At 35.7% G+C, this 22743-nt stretch overlaps 3 protein-coding genes across 3 annotated transcripts; 1 reads left to right on the forward strand and 2 right to left on the reverse strand.

The window, feature by feature from the left end:
• Positions 1-1228: 1228 nt before the first annotated feature.
• LOC130717437 (uncharacterized) lies at positions 1229-5339 on the forward strand. The gene is made up of 5 exons (XM_057567655.1): positions 1229-1437; positions 1566-3324; positions 3420-4093; positions 4192-4480; positions 4568-5339. The coding sequence occupies exons 1-5, from the start codon at positions 1229-1231 to the stop codon at positions 5105-5107; spliced, it is 3471 nt and encodes a 1156-aa protein (XP_057423638.1). The 3' UTR covers positions 5108-5339.
• A 248-nt stretch (positions 5340-5587) lies between these two features.
• Positions 5588-6031, reverse strand: LOC130717438 (uncharacterized). Its single transcript, XM_057567656.1, has 2 exons — positions 5870-6031; positions 5588-5788 (listed from the first exon to the last, which is right to left on the reverse strand). Exons 1-2 carry the CDS (start codon positions 6029-6031, stop codon positions 5588-5590), a joined length of 363 nt encoding a protein of 120 aa, XP_057423639.1.
• A 13049-nt stretch (positions 6032-19080) lies between these two features.
• On the reverse strand, positions 19081-20510 carry LOC130721517 (uncharacterized). Its single transcript, XM_057572320.1, has 4 exons — positions 19877-20510; positions 19700-19801; positions 19554-19619; positions 19081-19462 (listed from the first exon to the last, which is right to left on the reverse strand). Exons 1-4 carry the CDS (start codon positions 20237-20239, stop codon positions 19403-19405), a joined length of 591 nt encoding a protein of 196 aa, XP_057428303.1. The 5' UTR covers positions 20240-20510; the 3' UTR covers positions 19081-19402.
• Positions 20511-22743: the final 2233 nt, after the last annotated feature.

The raw sequence follows: 22743 nt of genomic DNA on the forward strand, positions 1-22743 counted from the left end.
CTTAATCAAGGTATCCCCACAGCCAACAGTCATGAGACTAATCCCTCGCCACACGGTCAGCGCACTAAGCGGTAGGGGGCTGGCCAAGGAGTTTTTTTCTATTCGCAAGAGTTGGGATTCGAACCTCCAATCACTTGCTTAAAAGATGAAGTGCTGAACCACTACACCAACCCACTTGGTTACTCATTAATATATATATATATATATATATATATATATATATATATGACATTACTTTATTTACTCATCTAAAAAATATATTTTCAATTTATTTTTATTTTCATATTTTTATCAAATTAAATAGAATAAAAAAGAATCCATGATAAGAACGAGAGCACTACTTAAGATAGTTGAATATATATATATATATATATATATATATATATATATATATATATGACATTACTTTATTTACTCATCTAAAAAATATATTTTCAATTTATTTTTATTTTCATATTTTTATCAAATTAAATAGAATAAAAAAGAATCCATGATAAGAACGAGAGCACTACTTAAGATAGTTGAATTGATCTCTTTGGATGAGTTGAAGACTAGAAAAAAGGAATTTGTTATTTCAGCGAAGGTATTATCATTTAGATGTTTCTTGAGATCTTAATTTAGAAAAAGTGTCTAATTTATCCGAGTTTTACTGGGGTTAGTTGAAACTGAAAATTATTACAAAGATGTTTCAAATTCTTAATAAATTGATATGCCTTGTTTTAGCACTTCCTATTTTAACAGCATCTATAGAGTAAGTTTTTTCTGCTGTAAATGTTGCTAAAACTCGGCTTCAACAAGATTGAAGATGACCTTTGTAGAATTTTTGTTAGGCTTAATTGCAGTTTTCCTCCCTCATGTTTCACCGTTGTGCGAAGTTCCTCCCCCATGTTTAAAAGGAGCAGATTCGCTCCCTCATGTTTCAAAATGTGCAGATTCGATCCTTCCGTTAGTTTGCCGTCTGGAAGCTAACGGCAGATGCTGACCTGGCTTCCTTTTCACACCCCCCTTGCATACCACCCCTATTTTTTAAAAGAAAAACACGAAAAATAAATATAAATGAAAATATGCTAAACCTAAATCCCCAAATCAGACTTCATAAGCCTTCACCAAAATTAGAAACCCTCTTTGTGCGATTTCCCTCCTCCATTTTTCCCCTCAATCTCTAAAGTCCATTGATCTCTTCGCCCAAACTGCTCAATCGCACGGTTCTTCGTTGAGATTCCCTTCAATGGCTGGTGGTCCCAGGCGTGGAGGTAGAGGGCGACAACGACGAGGCAACGACAAGGGAAAGGAGCCTGTCGGTGAACAAAGCACACGTGAGGGGAAGGGAAAAGAGCCTGTCGTTCAAGAACCTGTCGAGGGAGAAGGAAAGGAGCCCGTCCTCGAAGGGTGGCAGTTGTTTGGAGCTGACGATATTCCAAACCATTTCCGATTTAGGTACCAACATTTCTGCCCTTTTTTCCTCTTATTTTTTGTTCAATGTTTACTTTTAGGTAGTGTACATTCATTGTAAATTGAATGGAATTTAATGGGGGTTGTTGAAATCTTAACTGTGTTGGTTGCAGGCCTACTGTTGTGAGTAAATTGACATTGATTATTTGGCATAAAGGTCATTTTGTGTTTGAGCCTACATGTGCGTATGTTGAAGGGGAGTCTGAAATATTGCCAGGTTGGGATCCAGATCAAATAAATTCAATAGAAGTAGACAAGATAGTGACAGCACATTTAGGGTATGCTTCATATAAGTGTTTGTGGTATAGGGCTCCTACTTTAGGGTTGTTTGATGGCCGCAGACCACTTAGGGATGATGGAGATGTTCATCAATTTCTGAGTGATGTCAAGGGTTTCTCTGAAGTTGAGTTTTATGTTGAGCACTTGGAAGAAACTGGAGTACAAACTGGTGAATTGCAGAAAGGGACACAGATATTTGTGGAGGACATTGACTCTGAAACAGAGTCTGCTTTTGTGAGTGTAGCAAGGGAGGCAGAGGCTGAGATTGACAGTCTTGCAAGGGGGGTGAGTGAGGTAAGGGCGGTGTCTGAAGTTGTGAGTGAAGAGAGTGTGGTGCACGAGGGTGTGAGTGAAAAGAGAGTGCTGCCTGAGGGTGTGAGAGAGGAGGTTGTGGTGCATGGGGGTGTGAGTGAACAGAGGACTGTGTCTGAGGTTGTGAGTGAACAGGGGGTACAACAAAATATTGTTAGCCTGACTGGGGAGCACATATCAGATGATGACAGCTTGGATGATGATTATGAAGCACTGAGTGGGGAAGAAGAATCTGATGATGTGAGCCTTGATGACTCAGACTTTGATGAGAGATGGGAGTGGACTACTGTTTTGCCAACTGGAGATGTTGAAGCTGTAACTAGTTTGCTTGGTTCACAAAACCCCAATTCTACCAACTATGATAGTTTTGAAGATGAGTATGGAGACTCTTCAGACCTAGATACTCCACCTGGAAGTGATTCAGATACTGAGGAGAGACCCAAGTTTCCTAAGTTCAAGCAAAAGGAAGATGATTCTGAAGTCAGGTTTGAGGTAGGTCAGATATTTAGTTCTGCTGCTCTTCTTAAGAATGCAGTGAAGGATTATGCCTTGCAGAATAAGAAGAATGTTTATTTGGAAAAAAATGATCCAAAAAGGGTTGTAGTTAAATGTACTGAGGAATGTGTATTCTATCTTAGGGCATCTAAGTACAAGCAGAACACATACTTTCAGATTGTCACATTATATGATGAGCATACATGTGTAAGGACCAGCAAGAATAGGCAAGCTAAGACCAAGTGGATAGCAAAGAAGTTTGTGTCTATGCTAAGACACACACCTTCCTTGAAGGTAGGTGCTTTGGTAGAGGAGGCAAAGATAAGGTGGGGGGTTGTGTTGTCTAGATTTCAAGCTTACAGAGCTAAAGTAACTGAATTAGAGATGATACAAGGAGCAGTGCTTGAACAGTATAGACATCTTAGGAGTTTTGGTGAAGAACTCCTAAGAAGCAATCCAGGTAGTACAGTCAAGATCAAGAGTGTTGTGGGAGCTGGTAATCCAGTGTTTGAAAGAATTTACATTTGTTTTGCTGCCTGTAAGAGAGCCTTTGCAACCTGTTGTAGACCCTTAATAGGCTTGGATGGGTGCTTTTTAAAGGGATTATATGGTGGGCAGTTATTGGCAGCTGTTGGGAAGGATGGGAATAATCAAATGATTCCCATAGCATTTGCAGTTGTAGAGGCAGAGACAAAGGATTCATGGGCTTGGTTTGTGCACCTGCTAGTTGATGACTTGAGTAGTGTGAGTCCAAATGCCTGGGCTTTTATTTCTGATCAACAAAAGGTACCACACTCTAATTATCATTTTTTTGTCTTTTATATGGTCTTTCATTTTTTATCAACTAACTGGCATCTCCATCACATTCATGTTATTAACAGGGATTGGTACCCACTTTACAAGAGCTGGATCCAAATGTGGAGCATAGACTTTGTGTAAAGCATTTATATGGGAATTGGAGGAAAAAATACCCCGGTCAAGAAATGAAAGGAGCACTTTGGGCAGCGACTAGAGCAAGTACTGGTCCAGAGTTTGAAAGGGCTATGGATCATATGAAGACATTAAATGAGGAAGCATGGAAGGATATGATGGAGGTACCAGCCAAGATGTGGAGTAGGTCAGCTTTTAGTACTAATACAGTGTGCGATCTGCAGGTGAATAATATGTGTGAGGCCTTCAATAGGGCAATATTAGAATGGAGAGATAAGCCAATTATTACTCTAATTGAAGGCCTCAAATATTATATCACTAACAGGATAGTGAAGCAAAGAGAACTGATGTTAAAGTACAGGGGTGCAATTTGCCCTATGATCCAACAAAAGCTAGAGGTGAACAAGCAGAAGGCTGATAACTGGATACCTATGTGGAATGGAGATGGTGGTTACACTTTGTTTGAGGTTAGTAGGAGTCAAACAGACAAGCATTCTGTGAATTTAGCTACAAAGACTTGTTCTTGTAGGAGATGGGACCTAAGTGGAATTCCATGCTGCCATGCAATAACTTGTATGTGGCACAACCATGTGGCACCTGAAGAATATGTTCACCCTTGTTATAGGTATTATTTCAACACTATCCTCCACTTGTTTCATTTGATTTAAAAAAAAATGTTTATTACCTTTCTCATGTGAATGATGTTTACACTCACATTTGTAGCAAACAAAACTTCTTGGCTACTTATGATCACATTATCCTGCCATCTAATGGGCCCAAGTTGTGGCCTATTAGTCGATATCCTCCACTTGATCCACCTTTCATGAGAAGGGCACCTGGGAGGCCCAAAAAGCAGAGGAGGAAAACAAATGATGAGCCCAGAGACCCCAATAGGCTGAGGAGGTACCAGACCACAATTCAGTGTAGGAGGTGTGGTGAACCAGGGCATAACAAAAGGACTTGTACTGGTAAGCAAGCTGCTGACAGGGCTATACCAGTGGGAGGGAACAAGGTGAGATAATGATTAATTTTGTTTAGTACAATTGATTATATTCTGTCATATGCATTACTGATTAGGTTGAGGTTGTTTCCCTTTCAGGATAATTCCCAGATGCTTCATCCTGAACAAAGGGCAAGTGGGAGTGGATCTGCTCAAGCAAGAAATGATGGTGCTGTTGAAACTGGTGAACAAGAACAATTGTTGACTACTAGAAGGAGAACTAGAAGAGCAAGTGGGAGTGGAGCTAATCAACAAGGGAATGATGCTGCTGTTGAAACTGGTGCACAACAACCAGGGGTGACTACTACAAAGAGAACTACAAGAGCAAGTGGGATTGGAGCTGCTAGTGAAGGAAATGGCGTTGCTGTTGATACCAATGCACATGAAGCTGCTCCAACTAGAAGGAGACCTCCAAGGGCAAGTAGAAGGAGACAACCTCAAGGTGAAGCCTCCCAAGCTGCACAACCAGTTCAAAATCATCAACCAATTCAACCTCAGCAGCCAGTTCAAGCACCATATATACTGACACAGTGCTCACAGACAGCCAGCTCAATAACAACTCATGCTCCAGGGGTAGCAAGTGGTTCTCAGGGAACTGGAAGGCCTGGGAAGAAGCAGAAGCTTGTTGTTTTAGGATGATGTTAAGCAAAGCAACAATGCATAATAAGATTTTTTTGTTAGGCTGCTGCCAAAGTGTTATGTTATCTTGTTCTGGGCAGAACCTTATTACTGTTATTTTGTGTTAGTTTGTGTTACTCGAGTATGTTAATGCTTTCAAGTTGTGTGTAACTTGACTATGTCACTTGCTTTCAAGTTGTGTGTAACTTGACTATGCTATTTTCTGTTATGGATGATGTTCTGTTATGGATGATGTTTAGTATTCAGTTATTCTGAATGTTGTTTATGGATGATGATGGTCAGTTAGGCTATTTGCATATGATGTTTACAAATTAATAGGAATTCATTCAATATGTAACATAGGAATCAAAGAAATAGGATAGAACTGAGTAATTTTCATTGCATTCATATTCAAGTTACAAAAAAACAAGGCTGCCAGACATGATGACAATAACATACCAAACCTCAAACTACATACCCCCACAAATACTACCTAAAAAATCATGCTTTGATAACCATGATACCAATAACAATGATCAACAGTACAATCACAATAACACACAACCCTAAACACCTAATTAAAAACATCTCCTTCTTCTTCAACACTTCAATCTGACTCAGCAATCCAGAAATCATCAAGTTCTGGCGTGTATTTACAGGAGGATCATGCCATTTGAAGAACCCACACCTCCTTACCCTACCCTGCAATTTTGCCCATAACAAATATTAGTTTTTTGATGTAAGAAAATTACATTTTAATTGAAAGTTTGTTTCAGAAAGTACCTGGTATTGTCCACACCCATAGAACCTTCGACCCAAATTTTCCTCTGTCCATGAAGTCCTTAACGGAGACAACACCCCACAGTCACAGTAGAGAGTTCTACGAACAGTGGCATCACTGTAAGTGCTTGTCGAAGATTGGCTCCCATCGTTAACTCTTGTCATGCTTCTTCGTTCTCCTTTGATCTCTTATGGATTTTCGAATGCCCTTCGTGTTCCTCTTCTCACTTCTGGCCTTCGTGTTCCTCTGCTAGCCTTCGTGTTCCTCTGCTAGCCTTCGTCTTCCTCTTCTCTCTTATGGCCTTCGTTCGTCTTCCTCTTGTCTCTCCTTGCCGTCGTGCTCCTGCTCCCTTCTGAATCTAGGGCAGATGTTAAGAGGAAGAAGAAGATGGTGATGTAATTTAGGGAAGTCACGTGTTTGTCACGTGATTTTTTTTTTCTCAAGCATAAATGAGCTTAGTGGCAGCTTAGTGGCATCCTGGTGGACATGTGACAAAGACACGTCAATTAATGAAAGCCAGGTCAGCATCTGCCGTTAGCTTTCAGACGGCAAACTAACGGAAGGATCGAATCTGCACATTTTGAAACATGAGGGAGCGAATCTGCTCCTTTTAAACATGGGGGAGGAACTTCGCACAACGGTGAAACATGAGGGAGGAAAACTGCAATTAAGCCTTTTTGTTATATATTTTTAGAGATAAATTTCTAAGAAAATTATTGTTGATACAATAACAAATAAATTTAGAACTATGAAATAAGAAAGAATTTATTTAAAAAAATTATTATCCTTTTTTTTTGTATATCAAAAAATAAAAAAATATTATTCAAAGTAAATATAATATTTATTAACAAATATATTTTAGTATTTGTTCGTTTTCTAACAAAAAAAAATCCTAAATCCACCCTTTTTTGAGTGAATCAAAACTGTAAGAAATGCAAAAACTTTGGAATCCTTATCATCCAGGTTTATTTTACACAGTGAACCACATAAAAACTTCACAATAGATATTTCAAACTAGATAGCTAGTTGGTCTATTTTCTATTAGTGAGGTCCCGTCCTCACAAGTTGATCATCACCATATTCATTCTGAGATGCCCTTGGTTAATATGAACTATGTGTATGCTCACTGCACCAAACAATTTCAATCAAGTCTTTACAATGACATAAAGTTTTAGCAAATAATAACGTTCTTGGGAAACTTTGAATTGAAAGAAGGGATCTATAAAGTCATAAACCCAAAAGAAAAATTCCGATGTAGACACGTTAGAAAGCATTTGGAAATAGAAAGTATTAGATATTATAACATCTTCCTATCAAAGGAAATAAAGATGGTAACAATTTTATCTATGGCAGAATATGTTAAAAAATGGTCGATTCACGAATCATACTTTTACATGTTACGAAATGACAATGTAACATTTAGTGTATATTATTAACAATATTTTTGTTGTATTGAAATTAATTTATAAGAAAACTCTTTTAACTCATGAGCAAGATTTTTCTTGCAATTCGATGTAGAGATAAGATAATCGGAAACCGTATGCAAATTATGGCTATCAACATGGGCTATCTAAAATTCTGCCAGGCTGTAATATATGAGTACAGAATATATAATCTGATGAGAGCTGATTGTTTGATACTTCATACTTGAGATTCGTAGATAAAAGACTCAATGACAATCTAGATATGTATGATGACATTTGGCACTTATTATTATTAGAGTAAAATACACTTACCCCCTCAAGGTTTGCTAGAAAAACACTCCACCCCATTTTTCTTCAAAATATACACTCCACCCCACTCATTTTATTAAGTTAACCTCATTCAAAAAGATGCTAACGGAATATTCAATTTAAATCAAAATTATTTAATGTAAACTTATTTTTCCTTATTTTTCTGATTTTTTTTTTCAAAAAAAACGTCACTTTCTAATATTTGACCAAACAAATATTCTCAATGCTTACATATTGTTGGAGCTGGTATATAAAGTAACCATTTTATAAAATAATTTAAGAATAAATATGTATGAAATAGTTTTAAATTAAAACTTATGGTAAAAGTACGTTAAACTTCCACTCCATAAAAGAATATAAAGTTATATTATTATTTTAATTAATTAATTAATTTGGATAATATGATCGTGTTGGCTATAACATGTTAAATGTTAAAGTATATATTACTTTTAGTAATTGAAAATGAGGAATGTTTTTTTTTGAAAGGCAAAAAAGAATATATTAAGATGAAGTACAAGGGGTACTTCAACCCAATACAAAGAGAGAGACAAAAGAAAAGAGGAATAATCGATGACTAACAGTATAGTAGACAAAGATCCATCTACTACTAAGATACCCCCACCTCTCCTTGAAAATGAGGAATGTTATTGATATATGATAAGAGAATTTTATTAAATAATATCCATACACTACTCAATGAATTTATAAGCAACATTTTTTTATAAATCTAGGAAAAAGAAATTTAATTAGTATTTATTTGGTGAAATTTTAATTAGTATGAAATTAATTTCGAAATATTTTTATATAATTCACTATTTATAAAAATCTTTTTATAAACTTGGTATTACTAGTAATTGTGATGTTATATTCTTTTTTTGTTGAAACTAACATTTTTATTTTTTAAATGGAACTAACGTTAAACGATTTTTATTTGAAAGTGAGGTTTTTTTTTTTTGAAAAAAATAAATTAAAAAATAACCAAAAAAAAAAGAAATGGAAAAATAAGTTTACATTAAATAATTTTGATTTGAAAGGAATATTCCGTTAGCATCTTTTGGATGGAGTTAACATGATAAAATGAGTGCGGTGGAGTGTATATTTTGAATAAGAATGGGGTGGAGTGTTTTTCTAGCAAACCTTGAGGGGGGTAAGTGTATTTTACTCAATAATTTTGATTTGAATGGAATATTCCATTAGCATCTTTTGGATGGAGTTAACATGATAAAATGAGTGGGGTGGAGTGTATATTTTGAATAAGAATGGGGTGGAGTGTTTTTCTAGCAAACCTTGAGAGGGGCAAGTGTATTTTACTCTTATTATTATTATTCAAGAACGGAGCTATGCACCCCCCCCCCCAAAAGGTGGGAACTACACCTAACGAAAGAGGAACCTTTCGCATCAACACACAACAGATGCCCCAACTCAATACGGGTTTTGAACCACTCTAAACACTAAGGATTGGCGGGCATCGGTCTTGGCCATCTAGTCTGCACGTGCATTCCCTCTTGGAGGGTGTCGAGAAGCCTCACATCTAAGGTTTATCCAAAAGATCCCGCACATTCCCAATCAAAGACGCATACCAATGCTGAGGGGTTAGAGCTTTCTAAATCAAAGAGACAACCATTTCAGAAACTGAGTAGCAAAAAACATTCATGAAACCCTTCTCCCAGGCTATAGCTTTAGACCATGCCAAAGAGCAAGGATTTCGCCATGTGAAGAATGTTGGAATCACCCTCCAGCTCTATTTCTCAGGTATCCCACAAAACCCGCACAATGAGGGGTACCACAAACGTTGCCATCAACATTCAACGCAGCAAACGACACATGGGAAGGGATCCAAGAGACCAACTTGGGTTCCCTTTGCACCGAGCGGCTTGTGAGAAGCTGGGAGAAGAAATCCGCGGAGGCAAAGATATGTGAAACCATAACATTCAAAGACACTTGCTTCTGCTCGCGCACCAAAGGCACCAAGCGCAACCAACACAATAAAAGGGTCAGGTTCTCGGAATAAGGGTTGCACATTGGACCAACTTTTTTTTGGTCGAAATGACTCAGTGGCGGAACCAGCAATTTTGGGAAGCTGGGGCAAATTTATTATTGAGTCCCTAAATTTTGTCTTACCTTGTAAATTTTTGTCTTTTCTCTCTTTTTTTTTTGGCCAAAAAATTTACTTGGTCCAAAGAAATATTTTCGTTTTTTTTTTGTTTGAGGTAGGGCAATAGACCCACCATGCCTGGTGGTGGATCCGCCACTAGAAATGAGGACTTTATCTAGTTATCTAGAAATATGTTGGGCTTTTACATTGGGCTTTAGGTATGTATTCTGACCCCTATAGATTTTTAGTATTTGACATTGCATTTGTGACCTGAGCATATGAATGTATTAGAGTATGACATGATGGGTAGTTTAGGAATAGGGCTACCATAAGCTTAGCCCATTAGAGTCTTGGACGTGGAACTGCATTGTGATTATTCGTTTTTTTATTAGATAATATTAAGATCTTGAAGATATGTGATGTCAAGGGGGAAAGGACATACTCGTTGACCTTAAATGGAACTATAGTGCATGCTTGAAATAATATGGAGATATTTTAGGGGAGGAAAACAAAAAAACGGCACATTGATTATTGATTGAGAACAAACGTGTATGTAAAGCCAAACTATGTGAAATGAAACATTATCAGCACACAGCAACGAAGAAAAATTAGCAGAAAAGTGCCTTTCAAAGACAGAAATAATTGAGGAAGTTCTCCAAATAATGATGATTTCTACTTTATTGTTTAGTATGAATGAGTGTAACAGAACTGGCCGGGACCATACACGGTTCCACATTATATATGCCGAGGACTGAGTCAATGACATACATAACATAACATATCGTGTTTGAATGTCATTTTCCTTTCAATGGTCATTTTCGCAATTTGTTCACATCCCAATTTCTTTAAAAAATGAGAGATGTGATGACCAATATGATAGTTGGTCACTTGGTTGTTTAACAAAATTAATAGAAATATATAGAAAAATGAGTAGAAATAATTTATAAAGGAAAACTAGTCTAAATGTTTTATGAAAATTCTTTTGCAGGTCATATGTTAATTATAGCCGACATGCATGCATTCACATGTTACAGCCGACATGCATGCACATAATCCTGATTCCACAGGTTTCCTCCTATAATTCATGCCCTTATCTCTCTAGTCTCTAACACACGCTTCTCATTCAATAGTTTGTTTTGGATGGAAGCATAAAAAATGTACAAATCTACCTTTTATGTGTGTTAATTCATTTTGTGTTCGAAGAATATTGTAGAAGATAAGGATTAAATTTTAAATCGCTTAATCATAGAGACTCTGATACCATATCATGAATCTATTATCTTAAAACTTAAGATTTTAATTAAGTTACCGGACAGTTTTTATATTATTAATTCTAATAGTCCTTAGATTTTTATATTTGGGAGAAGTAGTTATAGAACAAAGAAGCTATTAGCTGTTATTTTCACGAGGATAGAAGTAATTCTAAACAAAATTAGAAGTGAATCCAAACATGGCATACAAGTTATATGCACAATAATGTTGATCACAATTTTGATTTTGAAAGTAATATACCGATTAATGTCAAATTAAACTATGATTTTATAAACGAGTTTGATTTTATTTCTTTGGCGAAAAAATATGTTTAATGGCGGTAAAAAATAACCAGTAATTATAAAACTAACCGCGACTAAACGTCATTTCATATTTGCCCAATGCTTATTAGACTATATTGATATTGCATTAATTATGTGCAAGATTCATTGGTGCTTCTTCAAGGCTTGGTGGAAAAACCCGAAAGAAATAATACGACAAAAATATAAAGACTATACATATACGGATATGAAAATGAGAAATGTAGAATCTCCTTTAATCTTATATATATCCATTGATTTTGTGTAGAAATATACACTCTACAAATTTTTGTATCCATTTTTTAATAAAAGGTTGTTGATTAGTTATGAGATAGTTCTTAAAATATAATAAAATAGATGCATGTATATGCATGACTTGGATATATGTAAGAAAATAAAAACTAAAATAACCAACTCGAAAAATGAAACATAGTGTGAATCATGTTATGAATCATAATACAAAGTTTCAATTATAAAATTTTAACTTAAGGTAACACAATCAATCATTTAATTCATATTTCAATATAAATCAATTTTATTTTTTTACTGAATTTGAACAATATATACATTAATAAATCAATTTCTACTTACTTTTTTTAAGAATACTAAATATTGAAATAAATCAAGGAAAGAAATTGAATAAGGATTGATTCTTAAAAGTCAAAACTCATATTCTACTAATTATTGCATACTAAATATTTGTTGTTTTCTTCATTTCAAGTTCTTTAAAAATAATAGAAGAAATAAACACTTTTAACTTCATCTCACAATGGAAATATTGAAAGAAATTTGAACTAAACATAAAGAATTATATATTTGAGGAAGTTTTAAAGTGCACTACCAAAATTATATAATTTGCAGTCGATTGAACTCATCATTGGTTCAATATATTTGTTCAGTGAGCCTAGTCAATAAAATGAGAAATATAATAAAAAATTAAAACAATTTTTTTTGAAAATGAAATATATATTAATAAATCAAGGTTTGAGAGCATGTTTCTCAGATAGAAAACTCAAATGCGGCTGATTTGCTATAGTGGAAGAAATAGCAAATCATAAGAAATATAAGACAAAAATTAAAACAATTTATATACTAAAATAAATATTTCACAATGAAAATAATTTTTCCCTGTGTATTTATTAACTATAATTTCATAAAAAATAATTTTTTTGGATAAACATCCATAATTTCAAAAAATAATATGGCACTTTATTGAGTTTAGTCTTTTATAGTTCAAAAATTATATCTCTGATTAATTTTTTTTCTACTTTCTGTCAATTTTAATTAATTTTTCTTATATTTGTGTTTCTGAAAGTATTATTTAGTTACTTATAATTATGCTTGGCTATATGTTTTGATGGCAATAATAAAAGTGCAATATTTTAACAATTACACCATATGAAAGCTACAATTAGTGACTTAAGGCTATAAGGATTAAATTTCCAATTTTAAAAGTTTCTAAATATTAGGTTTGACTAGCATTTTTGGGACAAGACGTGCTGCATCAATTATCACATTTGGTCTTGTAGATGGAAGACAACATTTAAGTCTCATATCAAAAGTATTAAGGAAATAATTAAATATATAAGATTTCCATAAAATTTCATTAGAATTTTATTATAAATTGAGGCACTCTCCACACCATTGATCATATCTTCAAACTCTATAGACAAACACACACACTCATATTTGCAAATTAAGATGCAAGGAAAGAAAATGGTGTCCACTTTTGTTCCTTTTCTGACATTAGGCCTATTGTTAACCTCATTTGTTTCAAGCCAAATGGATGAAATCTCATGCTTTGAGGCTATACCGTATTTGGCACCGTGTCTAACATATTTCACAGGTTTTAGCCAACCATCGACTTATTGTTGTGGCGGATTAACCACTTTAGTTCAAAGGGCTGACACCACTCAAAACCGCATGGACCTATGTGATTGTTTTAAAAAAGCTTCCATACAATTTAATGTTAATGCTGACAAAGCGAAACAACTCCCGCAACTTTGCAACATCTCTATTCCGTTTTCTTTTGATCCTCAAATTGATTGCAACACGTAAGCCTCTCTTTATGATTTTCATCTTATTCATGTGCACATGTGGATGCTTATTTGACTATATTGATGTTACATCAATTATGTGCAGGATTCCATGATGCTTCTTCAATGTTTGGTGGAAAAAATCGAGAAGAAATAATAGGAGAAAAATATGAAGACTATACAAATAAGGATATGAAAAAGAGAAATGTGTAGAAGCTCCTCCAATCTCATATGTGCCCACTGATTTTGTAAAGAAATATAGGCTCTAAAATTTTTTGCATCCATTTTTAATAAAAAGTTGTTGATTAGTTATGAGATAATTCTAAATATGTAATAAAATAAAAGGATGTATATGCACAACTTGGATATACGTAAATAAAATAAAATAAAGTCAAATAACTCACCTAAAAAATGAAATATGTTATGAACAATAATAAAATTAAGTTTCAAATATCAAATTTGAACTTAAGGTAACACAATCAATCATTTAATTCATATTTCAAGATAAATAAATTTTTATTTTTTACCAAACTCGAACAATATTATACATTAATAAATCAATATCTACTTAATTTTTTAAAGCATACTAAACATTGAAATTAATTGAGTAAAAAAATTGAATAAGAACAAATTCTCAAAAGTCAAACCCCCATATTCTACTTTTATGAAAATTCCATTTTTCTTTCCACATATACGTTCACACGAGATTCAAACTTCTGACCGCATGATCAATTTGTATAGCAACATAATTTAATCATTTCCTTATCACTAACATTTTCTAATTTGTGCTTATTCTCACGTGTAATATCTTTATTTGAACATCATAAACATGTAAGATTTAGAATCACAACAAATAAAAGAAACTAGTGTTAAATAAGTGATCACATGTATTTGAAAGCATTGAGGCAAAACTTAAATACTTTACACTCACAAGATTTTGTAAAGGAGTAAATTAGGATTCAACACTTTTTTCTTCTTATATAAAACTTCGATTCTTTCTTCTTAAAAGTAGTTTACACTGTCGATATTCATGTAATTATTTTTATTTTTATTTTAAAATCAATAATTTATCTCTCTCTGTTCATTATTTTCTTTCACGTTTTCTATCATCTTGAACATAGTTTAGAGTCTTTTTTGTTCTGCATCTCACAAGTAGTACCTCCATTGCCACTTTGATGTTCTCATCCACGTCTGTGTGTGCACGTGCAGATTGAAGAGGGTCCCTAACAAAATTATTTGGAAGAGGGTTACCCTATATCGTTGCTTTGGAGATGAAAAAAGATACTCATTATTAATTTTGAAGCAGTGATGAAGATGATACTATGCAAATAGAAGACATTTCACTATAAGTTTTTGGGAATTTACGAAATGTTGTAGTAGCTGTAAAAAATTGCAGTAGTTGCAAATTTTAGGTGAATTTGCAAAATGTTTAAAATAAGAAGAAATGGAATTTAGTTTTATTGTGTACCAAACTAGAGGAAAAAATGGTGGGAGTTAACAACAAGGAAAGAAAACAATTCGTTGAAGAAAAAGAAGCAGAACAAATAAATAACATTTAGAAAAAATTACAATGTAATTACCTATTACCCAATAGGTCAAATTCCTTTTTAGAATAAGACGCATGGTATTAATTTTATCTTTAGTTATGCTCCCCTCAATTTTAGTTTTTCTTCCCTTAAGTTTTCTTATGGGTGTTCTTCATGTTTGTTAGGTATTGATGTTTCTGGATTTAAGGTTATTTTCTAGATATATTTCTTTTAGTTTCATTAATTAATTGGGGCTTATCTCATGTCTAATTATATTTTAAAAATTTAGTATTTTTATATATTTATTAGATATTTTTATGGGTTCTCTTGTGTTTTGACAAAAGATGCACAGAATGATTTATCTGTTACACAGTCTCAAATTAAAAGCAGGATATTTTAGTAACACAACTAGTTTGGATGCAAAGTTGGGACTCAAGCCTAGCTATGTTTGGTGCAGTATATATACTCAAGGCCAGGAAGGTATTTTTTGGAGGATTGGTTTTTTCGGGAGTTGGGTTTGGCACCCCACCTATGGGGCTTGGCACCCCACTTTATCAAATACGGAATTTAAAATTCCGTATTCTCCCTATTGAATACGGAACTTAAAATTCCGTACTGTATTTAAGCATGCGTGTCACATTTTCAACCACTCATTATATACTAAAACAGATACGGAATTTTATTTTTCGTATTGATACGGAACTTTAAATTCCGTATTTAATAAAGTGGGGTGCAAAGCCTAAGGGGTGGGGCACCAAACTCAATTCCCGTTCCGGGACCGGGCGAAAAGCATTTGGCATGATATAAATGGGTTCCTTATGTGCTTAATCATAGATTGGTTATATCAAATTCCCACAAGGTCTTCATGGTAAGACAAATTATTGACCCGGATACTTTTTTCTGAAAGTAGAAGATGGTAGGTAGAGCTCTTATTTCTCAAATTTTTAGTCCCTTGAACCTGCCCAATCAATAGATTCATTAGATTGGCTATCTATTTTTAGTACCTTGTGCTATTTGAAAGAGATTGCTCATTTGCTTGTCCCTCTTCAATGCTTGGAAGGATCCAGCGCTTGCAAATTAAATCCTAATAATTACCTCTCTATCTTTGATTCACGATTGTCTCACATTATATGTTCCATTTTCATCTTGTTCTTTGGTTCATAATAGGCTTGTCCAGAAATTTTGGGCCCGTCCGAAACCGACCGGCCCGTTACCAAAAAAGGCCATCTCGGTTCGGACGGGTCGGTTGGCGGTCGGAAAAAAACCGAGTTAGGCCGGTTTGGTTCGGTCGAGTTCGGTTTGACCTCTGAGCCGACCGAACCGACCGAACCCACTCTAATAAAAAAAAAAACCTAGAGACCTAATACAAGCCCAGCCCAAAGCCACCCTTTAGAAAAAAAAAACAAAAAAACCCAATTTCATAATATAAATACTCCTTAACTCCTTAACCCTAATTCAATCTTCATTCTTCAGCCGTTCTTCTCCCTCCCTTCTTCATTCTCCAGAAGCTTCTAACCCTAGCAGCACCACAACCTCCTTCTTCTCAACATCTTACCCTAGCCGCCGCAACTGTCCTTCTCTCTTCTCCTTCTTCCCTCACACATCTCAAACCTTAGCCGCTTCATCCTCCATGCTTCTCTCACCCGACAGAGCTTGTTCGTTTTCATTTTGCTCCAGAACAAGCCAACCATCGATTCTGGTTTGAAATCGCAAGGATGAAACGAGGAATCTCTTTCAGATGAGGAAAAGAATGGAAACTTTGTTCATCTTCTCTGGATCTGATCTGAAATCGCAAGAATGAAAGCTTTTTCGGTTTCCTTCCCCTTCAACAGCCACCGGACTCAACTAGTTCGAGAGCATGCAGAAAGACAGGCTTCGTAACTTCTTTCTCCCTCTCTCTTGATTTCACTTTTATGGTTTCCTTTCTGATTAGTTCTTTTTGCAGATCTAGAACTGGAAGCACAAAAAGTTTCAAACTTTGTGAAGTTGAGGAGTAGATCTACAGTTTGAACTCTGAATAAACACTGAAAATTGGAAAAATCAATGTAGAAATGGGAAATTTGAAAAAATCAATGTACTGTGTGACTTCAAAGAAATATATCTGACTGGTTTTAATATTTTGGCCCAGAAAATTCGTTTGGTTTTGATTTGGTAAAAATGTTTGAATAAAATAAAAAATGGAATAGATTTGGGAGTAAAGGACACAAACGAATTTAAAACCAACCCGACAGAACCCGCCCGACCCGCCGGGTACCCGAGCAACCCGCAACCGACCCAAACCGAAACTTCCCACGGTCGGTTGCGGGCCCAGTTTTGTGTGTGCGGGTTAGGCCGGTTTGGGCTTTTTGGGCCCGAAACCGACCAAACCCGACCGATGGACAGGCCTAGTTCATAATAAGTGGCATTGCAATTAATGTCGTAGCTAATTCTCTTGCTACTCACTTCATGCTAGGATGAAGTCCCTCGACTTATTTCCACTTTTAGTGTCTCGTGTACTACCTCCGATCCTATTTATAAGCAACCAAAAAAAGAAATCACATAGTTTAAGAAATGTAGTTAAACTATATAAAATGCATTAAATATGTCTTGAATCAAAATAAACTTTCAAAATTACCCTTTGTTATTAGTGTTGGAAAGTGAGAAAGAGAGAGAATAATTAATGAGACACATTTAACAAGTTAGAATTAATAAGGGCATCATGGGAAAAAAATAATTAGTATAGCTTAAACTTTCATTTGTTTCTTATAAAAAAGACCAAAAATTTTCTTCTCTTCCATACTTATAAATAGAACAGGAGGTAGTACCTTCTTTTAATATTGTTCAATGAAACTTTAATTAACCGTAAAAAAATAAAAGGATAATGTGAATTATGATACAACTAGTAGTATTTCGGTAGGAAACCATGTGTATAATAATTCATTGCCCACCCCTAGTGCCCTTTTATATAATCCATTGCTTATCTAAAAAAAAACTATGTGTGTCGAAACCTTCACCACAAATGTCACGTCACATAATTTTTTTTTAAAGTAAGGGCACATAAATTAACATTGACACGTATTGAGTACTTAAAATTATGACTTAATTGCACATTTGATCTCCCACTTTTATAAAAGCCACGATTTTGGTCCCTAACAAAATTTAATTGCATTTAGGACCCCCAACGTTGTTCTCCGTTAGCAACTTTAGTCTTCCGTCCCAATTCCGTCAAATTTCTAACGGAAATGCTGACATGGCATTTGTAAATAATATTTTAATTTTAAAAAATTATTTTCTTTAATTATCATCTTTCTCTCTCTCTTCTTCTCCTTCATCATCCTTTCTGGACTTTAGTTAGTTGAACAAAAATATCATCTACCCAGAAACCACAATTTAATCACCATTCTACAAGTGTAACATCAAAATCATACAATGATCCATGCCACCAACAAGTTTAATTCTTCATCATGCCCAACGATGGGGCTTTTATTGTGGGTGGTACTGATGCTTTCTCTTCCAAGATCAAAGCTTTCCCACTTAGTTTTCGCCCCTCATCACTTCCTTTAGAAATCCAAAGCAAAATCTTCTTCTCAGAACATCTAACATGAACAGGGTCATTATCTTTCACTAGAGGTTGCTGAACCGTTTTGCAATTATGGGTCTTCCTCTTCTTCTTCTTCTTCTTGCCCTGGATTTTGCCCCACAATTTCCACCGCCCCACCCCCAAATTGCAATCCACAATCTCCACCCACAACCTCCACCTCCCTCATCCCCAAATCGAAACCCACAACCTCCATCGCCCCACCCCAAAATCGCAACCCAGCCAAACCACAATGCCCCAAAATAAAAATAGGCAGAACAAGAGCAGAAGAGAAGTGTAGAAGAAGAGAAGTACGACAGCCCTAGGGCCCCACCGCCCCCAACTCCCACCGTGCCCAAAACCTTCACCGATTCAACATTAAGAGAAGGTTGTGAATTGCAGATCAGAGAAGGGCACCAAATCGACGAAGGTACAACAAATTATCCATCGATTCAACGTCAACCATGAAGGCTAACGTTATTGGTCCTCCTCCCCTTCGAATCTAGGTATTGAGAGAAGATAAAGCTACAAATCTGAGCATGAGAAAGGGAGATAAAGATCAGGATAGAGAGGGTGGTGGTGACTGGATGAGGGTGTGGGTATGGTTTCTTCTTTCCTTTTGGTTCCTACCCATTTCTCCAAGGTTGAGATTTGGGAATTAGATTTCCCACCCCTGGGTTTAGAATTGCCACCCTAGTCTTTTTAAAAAAATGCCGGGAATACCCTCCGGGACTTAAACCTCCATACCAGTCCAGAGGTTGATGTTCTGGACTAGTCCGAGAGTTAAACCTTCGGATTCTTTAATTACAGTTAAAATAACATGACTTTAGTCCAATTGCAGCAAATATAACATGACTTTAAAATTGAAAAGTTACATAATCCAATTTAAACAAAATTACAATACAATAATCCAAGTTAAGCATTGGAAAAGTAAAGCAAAATAACAATACGAAATCTAAGTTCAGCATTTCAAAAGTTACACAAATAGTCCTTAATATAGATTAGTAAAGAACTAATATTAATCTTCTGTTATGTTTGTGAAGCTTCCAGGTGGAGGTGCACTGTCCTTTGAAAATACCTGTATAATGAAAACAGATTCAAATGCTTTGTTGTAGATGTGGAAAAGATTCAAATGCTTTTATTTTAGATGTGGAAGAAGATTATCATACCTTGACTACATTGGACAAGGTTATATTAAGATAACAATTAGACTTTCTAGGAGAGAACACAGCGACCTGAAAGCAAAGTGAAGAAACGATGTGATGTCCAAGTTGTCCAAAGAAGCTTAAAATGTTAAAGTTGCCTATAGATTAACCTTTTGGAGAAGCAGAACAGATCCAACAGTTATGTCTTTCGCAAATACGCTTTCAGTGAAGACCTTGTGATGGATACTAGCGCCAACAGTGCCCGTAGGGTCCTGAATCTCAATCTCAGATGTCATGAGAGAAACATGAATCATTTCACTGAAATATAAGGAGGAATAAGGAAATACCTTGAGTGTAACTGTTGCATCTCCAAACCCATTGGGATTGCAGGATTTGATAACACCGATGACGTGATCTACTCTTTCATGATGGTGAGTGATTGCGCCCAGAGGAGTGGCAGATCCGTTTAATTGCAGGGCTGAAAGCCAAGCATTGGATTGGAAATCGGGATCGGTGTCGTGGCCGTCTTGGAGGACTTGCCTAACGAATTGTTGGGTTGAAATGTTTGGTTTGTCGTCGGTGGATCTGCGGTGAATCATGGCGGCCTGGACGGCGCCAGCTGGGCCGGGAATGAGAGGACGAGAGCTGGAGGCAAGGTTGTCTTGGCGTTTGCAAGGGCGGATGAAGGTTGATGGTGGATCTTGTTCCATTTCTTCTGGTTATTTCCTGCAACAAGGGAAGAAGGGAAGTAATGTAATGGTGTAGGATGCCTTTGGTGCATAGGGGACTAATATAGGAAGTAAAGGGATTTATGGTGTAGGAGGAATGAGTAATGGGGTTGGTGGTGAAGATTAATGGTGGTCAGAGTTGGTTGTGTAGGCAGTGATGGTGGTTGAGATTGTAATTGATGGTGGTCAGAGTTGGTTGTGTAGGCATTCTGCTGCTTGATAAGGGTGATCCAGGACTATAAGTTTCGGATCACTCCAGGACTATAAGTTTCGGATCACTCCAAGACTTTAAGTTTCGGATCAATCCAGGACTATAAGTTCCGGACTGATTCATAATTAAATTTACCACCCTCCCTTTTTAAGACGTCCGAGAGTTGAAAACCCGGATTAATATGAAACTTCAAGATTCGTACCTCTAAAACCAGATACTGTCACAGACAGAAACGTGAAAATGCAGTGACAATAATATGGGACAAACAGACCTCGTTACAATACTGGAGCATTGTCTTAATACATGTAGGAAAATATTCTTGCTAATAATATGGTTACAGACATGGTTACAACATTACAAACATGAATCATATTATCAACCTGAGTAACAGGAACCTCAGTAGCAGGGGCAGGAACCTCAGTGGTCGCCTTCGGAGCCCCCTTCCTAGCACCCTTCCTAGCCCGCTTCCGAGAAGTCGACACATCTGTATCATGATCACCTCGCCTATGAGAAGCGTGGAGACAGGCACGACGATCGGCCAACTCTTCAGACGATACCCTCTTAGTTTGCTTTGTCCTCGCCATAATCTATCAGAAAAAATAAGGAAAACAGATTAATAGCTATGTAATGAGTAACTAACTAGTTGAAGCAATCCACAAGTATACACAGTAAACTAATGTTATGAAATTTCAATACAATTCAAATAATGTTATGAAATTCAAATGTGAAATCTCAAGTTGGTTATGTCCTTAACCACTACCCTAAGATAGCCAAAAGCATGGAAATTATCTTCACCCCATTCATCTTATCATGAAAAACAATAACAGAAGCAATAGGAGAGACAGTACTGAATCTCTCAAGTCCGAATCTTGAAGTCCTGGACCAGTCCGAATCTTGAAGTCCTGAACTAGTCTGAATCTTCAAGATTCGGAGTACGAATATCCCCAAATTCGCACCTCAGAACCCCATATACCCCAGAAATCACAATAGGAATGAAATTTCACCAAATCAACTCATAAAAAGGGATTCGAAACCTAACCTAATCTGAAATACCTAAATTTGAAACCCTAAATTTGAAACCCTAAATTTGAAATCACAACACTAACTCATCAAAATACACATGATTCAAAATACACATGATTCTTGGTCGTGGATTCCAACAAATTACCTCAGTGTGGTCGGTTTTGAATCACAGATGATTCTTGGTTGCTTTTGGTCGTGATGTGTGGGTCGATTTGGGTGCCTCTGGGTCGCTTCTCCTGAACCAGTCCGAGAGTTGATGTTCTGTCCCGTTACAAATGTGAATCTGAATTGATAGTTTTGTTCTATTATTAACTGAGTCCGACATTTGAAAATTCGGAGGAGTCCGAATGTTATACATTCGGACTAAAACACGGAGGGGCAATATTGGTTTTTCCCCACTTTTAAATGGGGTGGCAATTCTAAACCCAGGGGTGGGAAATCTAATTCCCTTGAGATTTGCAAGATTGAGGAAGTGTCTTTCCTGGTTCCTGAACTTATGATGAAGGAGAAGAAGGGAGAGAGATAAAGATGAAGGTTTAATAAAAGAAAATAGTTTAATTTAAAAAAAAACTAATTTTTTCAATTAAAATATTTATTTACAAATGCCACGTTTACATTTTTGTTAGAAATTGGACGGAAGACTAAAGTTGCTAACAGAGAACAACGTTGGGGTCCTAAAATGCAATTAAATTTTGGTAAGGACCAAAATCATGGCTTTTGTATAAGTGGGGGACCAAATGTGCAATTAAGCCTAAAATTATTTATCATGAATACTATTATATAGTATTTTTCCGGTAAAATACTGAATTGTATAAATAACCCATAAGGATAACTTTATTCAACCTTAAGGAACCAATATAATTATTTATAAATAAATAAATAAGTAAAATGTGAAATTTGTATCTCATTTTATTTTAAATACTATTGGTCCAAATAAGACAACGATGATTTTATCTAGTCTTTAACTTGGGTGATTTAGATAATAATTAACACTTTTTTTGTGAACGAGAGAAATGATATAATCAACACTTAACCGTACTTAAACAAAACCAAGTCACTTGGAGTCATAATTCATACTTTTTTCGTGAAGCAAGCTCAATCGCGAATGCTTTAGCTAATTTTGGTATTGGTTTGATGGAGGACATGTGTGTCTTCGACTCTCTTCTGGGATTCTGTTTCATCCCCCTTCTTGTTGGATAGTGGCCTCTACTTGTTATACTAGAGGCTTGTAATTTATTTTTGTTTTTATTTT

This window comes from Lotus japonicus, chromosome 5 (genome assembly GCF_012489685.1).
Source record: "Lotus japonicus ecotype B-129 chromosome 5, LjGifu_v1.2".
Classification (NCBI taxonomy): Eukaryota; Viridiplantae; Streptophyta; class Magnoliopsida; order Fabales; family Fabaceae; genus Lotus; species Lotus japonicus.